Genomic DNA, 4,559 nt, shown 5'->3' with positions numbered 1-4,559 from the left:
CTCCAAACTCAGATAAGAGCAAGGTTTGGATAGAATGTTCAAGATCCTCGTCTGTAGAGTACAGTTCGCGAAGTCTATCCCAAACTTCCTTTGCCGTCGTGCATGAGCTGACCAACCTGAAGGTGTCGGACTGAAGTGCGAATCTTATCAATCTTAACGCCTTGATATTACACTGGAATTTATCCTTTTCATCTTGTGCAATATCTTTGACATCCTTCAGCAGATCGTTATACTCCTTTTGAGTTTTAACAATTCTTGACATTGCAGAATGGGAAAAAGGTCCATTAATGATTGCTTCCCATATGAGGTATCCATTATCCTCAAATCCTATAACGTAGTCTTCGAAGTGATGCGCCCAGACTTCATAATCATGGGTATATAGGATTGGAATCTTCGTCGTCGAGCCGATGTTGTTGGAAATATTGATAGGATTTGATTGCGATTCGTCCATTATGATCGAACAAACCTGTTAAAAGATCAGACTTGTAATAACTCAGATTAGGGCAAAACAATAAATATCAAGATACGTCAATAATGAGATGACGGCTCAATAAATATTAGTAATTGTGGAAAAACCCTAATTAAAACCTTTTCACAGAAAAGATGTGTATCGATTACACAGCCTCCTGCTCTGATACCAATTGATGAGATTAAAACTTAATCTTGAAGATCGATTAGATCTTAAACAGGTGAATAAATATTTAAACAGTAAGAACGAATGCAAAATAAAGAACAACTCAACGATGAATCAAACAAGTCGAATGATTATAAAATAAACCCTCAGAAGAGCTCGATCAAGAACATCAACTGTAGAGGGTTGGAAGATTACAAGAACGATAAAGAAATCTGGAATGCTATCGTAATCGTCTAGATCAATCGTTCAATTATTCTTAACCTAATATGCATGCAAGCATATACTTATATAGTAACCTAGCAAGCTCACGGTATGGACAGGCCCAAAACCGGAGTACAAAAATAATGGACTAACAGCCGAGCACAAATGACGCAATCTTCAAACGAATCTTCAGCCCAACAGTTTGGACAACCAAAATTGTTGAAAAGGGGTAGATATCTTTTGTTGTAATAACCATTTAAGACTATTTTGATCTGTTTTGATGATAAAATGTTGCCCTGACAAATATTGTTCCCACTTTTGAACAGCAAATACAATTGCTAACAATTCTTTCTCATAAACTGAAAGTTTCTGCCATTTAGGTCCTAATGATCTGCTAATATATGCCAAAGGATGATCTGATTGTGTCAATACAGCTCCAATTCCATCATTAGATGCATCTGTTTCAACTATAAAAGTGTGAGAGAAATTAGGAACAACCAATACGAGTGCAGAAACGAGAACCTTTTTAAGCTTGTCAAAAGCTATTTGTGATTCATCAGTCCATTTAAAAGACTCTTTTATTAAAAGATTAGTAAGAGGCCGAGAAATGACAGCATAATTCCGAACAAATTTTCTGTAATATCCAGCAAGTCCCAAAAAACTCCTCAACTCTTTCACATTTGAAGGTATCGCCCAATTTGACACATCTTTTATCTTTTTTGGATCTGTTTCAACACCTTTTCCTGAAATAAAATGTCCAAATACTCCACTTTTTCTATTGCGAACTCACATTTAGAAGCCTTGGCATACATTTGATTTTGTCTCATTAACTCAAAAACCATTTTTAGTTGTTGCCAATGTTCATCAATGGACTTGCTGTACACCAATATATCATCGAAAAAGGCCAATACACATTTCCTTAATAAAGATTTGAAAACGTTGTTCATCCAATACTGAAAGGAAGCTGGAGCATTAGTTAGCCCAAAGGGCATAACTAAAAACTCATAATAACCGGTATGAGTTTTGAACGCGGTTTTATATATATCACTAGAATGAACTCTTAGTTGGTGATACCCTGCTCTTAGATCAAGTTTACTAAACACTGTTGCCCCAGCCAATTCATCAATGAGTTCATCTATAACCGGAATAGGGAACTTATCTTTGATTGTTTTTCTATTCAATTCTCTATAATCCACACATAAGCGCCATGAACCATCTTTCTTTCCCACTAAAACAACTGGTGAAACAAATGGGCTGGAACTATTCTGAATAATTCCATTATCTAACATTTCTTGGACTAACTTCTCAATTACATCTTTTTGTTTAAGTGGGTAGCTGTATAGTCGAATACTTATAGGTCCAATGCCTTCTTCCAAAGGAATTTTATGATCAAATGTCCCCCTTGAAGGTGGTAAGCCTTTTGGTTCTTCAAAAACATCTTTATATTGATTCACAAACTGTTGCACTTCAAGTATCATCTTCATTTCTGATGTCATACATGCTGGTTTTACTTCTTTATCCTCATCTTGTTTTGTTAGAAGTTGTAACAGGTACAATTGACTTGCATTTTGCACCATTTTTTCTGAAACTTCTCCGTGTAATATCTTGATTTTATGAAGTGCCTCTCCTTTTAGAACTATAGTTTTACCTTCCCATTCAAATTTCATGATCAGTTTCTTGAAATCCCATTGTATAGGCCCTAATAATTCAAGCCATTGTATGCCTAAAACCATATCATGACCACCCAATGGTATAAGCAATGTATCCGTAATGAATTCCATAGATTGTATCATCCAAGTGAAATTTTTGCAAATGTGCTGACAATGAAGATGATTTTCCCCAGCTACCCCTACATTTTGGGTTGCTATCTGTTCAACTTTGCAGCCTAGTCTTTTAGATGAGTTTAAATCCAAGAAGTTGTGAGTACTTCCAGAATCGATGAGAATATGTATAGGCTTTCTACCTACAAACCCCACAACTCTCATTGTTTGATATCCTTGAATTCCTGACAAAGCATTCACTGAAATACATGGTTCTTGATCACCCAAAAGAATCATATCAATGTCATCTTCGTTTTTAGCACTATCATCTTCATCTAAACCCATAATCTCTACTGTAAAGATTTGAGTTTTCTGGAACTGACATTTGCGATTCCTGTCATATGGTTGGTCACAATAATAGCATAGTCCTTTTGCTTGTTTTTCTGCTCTTACTGATGCAGGAATGTAATTTCTTTGACCATTCTTTTGAGGAAAATTTTGAATTGGGTTTTTGAGGGGAATAGTTTTGGGAGTTGGAAGTAATGGTGGTTTAGTATTTTCAAGCAAATGAATATTAGAATGAGGTTTATTGGCTTGAATATAAGGAGATACTGTCTTTTGGGAAGTGTATGATGAAGGTTTGGCATAAGCACTTAGTGATTCTTCCTGTAATCTTGCAATTTCAATTGCATCAGCTATTGATTTAGGCTTAAATGCTTTGACAAATGGTTTAATATTAGGTTTTAATCCTCCCAAAAAGCTATCAAGAAAATATTCATCGTTGAGATATGGATTCCTTTGCATCATTAACCCCCTGAGCTTTTCAAAATTGTCCACATAATCTTCTATTGAACCATTTTGATACAGCTTATTAAATTCCTCAACCACATTAGTGCCAATATCATCTTTAAATCGAGCATACAAGGCTGGTAGGAAATCATTCCAATCGCTATTCTTATTAACAACCAAATAGCTAGAGACCTAAGACTCAGCTTTACCTGTCATGTGTAATGATGCAAAATCGACCCATTGATCTTCAGGAATCTTGCACAGAGCAAAATATTTGCAACATTTCTTCACCTAATTTCTAGCATTCATACCATCGAAGACTGGAAATTCAATTTTAGGAATATACCCCAAGGTTCTTGGTTGCTCATGTCTGATTGGCTCTATTCTGTTTTGCCCTAATCGTGATTGATGTGGTTGATCGTTGTTCGTCTTCATCATGCTCATCAATTCCGCTAAATGAGTCTCAATCGATGTGAATTGATTTCCAATACATGCAAATTGTGTCCTCATTTCACCTTCCATGGATTCTTGTCTTTGTTCCATCGCTCGTATCTAATCTTCCATGATTTTCTAAAGTTGATTGACTGTAACCTTCTTCCCAATTGGTGACAAAATTTTTAATTGATTCAGATCTGATTGAAGGAATAAGTGGTGGAACTCATAGTTGGATCAAGAACGCTCTGATACCAATGTTACAGTAAGGGCAATTATTACTGTAATGAAAGAAAGAAGGAGTTGAGACATAAGAGAGAATAAGGGATGAGAGAGAAAGTCTTTCTGTTATTACTCAAAAACTAACCGATCTATTACATTAGAACAATATGTATACATCTATTGTGCACATGACTCATTGTAACTAACTTCACTCCAATATCAAAGTGACGCCATCAAAGTGAAAGAAAGAAAGAAATCTATATCTTATGCATTTCTTTATTCACCATCTTCAGCATGAAGTGAGAAGTTGAACCAAAAAATGGTGCCTTATACTACCTCTATTGTGGAAAATACATATGGAAAATAGCAGGTACCTCAAAAAAACATATTCAAAAGTGACTCTATTTCAGATTACATATGGTGCCTTATGTAATCTAGTGGTGTTAACTTGGTTGTTTTTGCCAACAAAAAACTGAGATGGATTAATTAATAAAACTGACATGGGCATTACATCAAACACC

At 35.4% G+C, this 4,559-nt stretch overlaps 1 protein-coding gene across 1 annotated transcript; it reads right to left on the bottom strand.

Moving 5' to 3' along the window:
* Positions 1 to 1,024: 1,024 nt before the first annotated feature.
* On the bottom strand, positions 1,025 to 3,927 carry LOC111908894 (uncharacterized). The gene is made up of 3 exons (XM_023904689.1): positions 3,696 to 3,927; positions 1,626 to 3,521; positions 1,025 to 1,560 (listed from the first exon to the last, which is right to left on the bottom strand). The coding sequence occupies exons 1-3, from the start codon at positions 3,925 to 3,927 to the stop codon at positions 1,025 to 1,027; spliced, it is 2,664 nt and encodes an 887-aa protein (XP_023760457.1).
* Positions 3,928 to 4,559: the final 632 nt, after the last annotated feature.

Source organism: Lactuca sativa, chromosome 1 (assembly GCF_002870075.4).
Source record: "Lactuca sativa cultivar Salinas chromosome 1, Lsat_Salinas_v11, whole genome shotgun sequence".
In the NCBI taxonomy this organism is placed as follows: domain Eukaryota; kingdom Viridiplantae; phylum Streptophyta; class Magnoliopsida; order Asterales; family Asteraceae; genus Lactuca; species Lactuca sativa.
The sequence above is the reverse complement of the archived record's forward strand: the minus strand, read 5'-3'. Positions and strand labels throughout refer to the sequence as shown.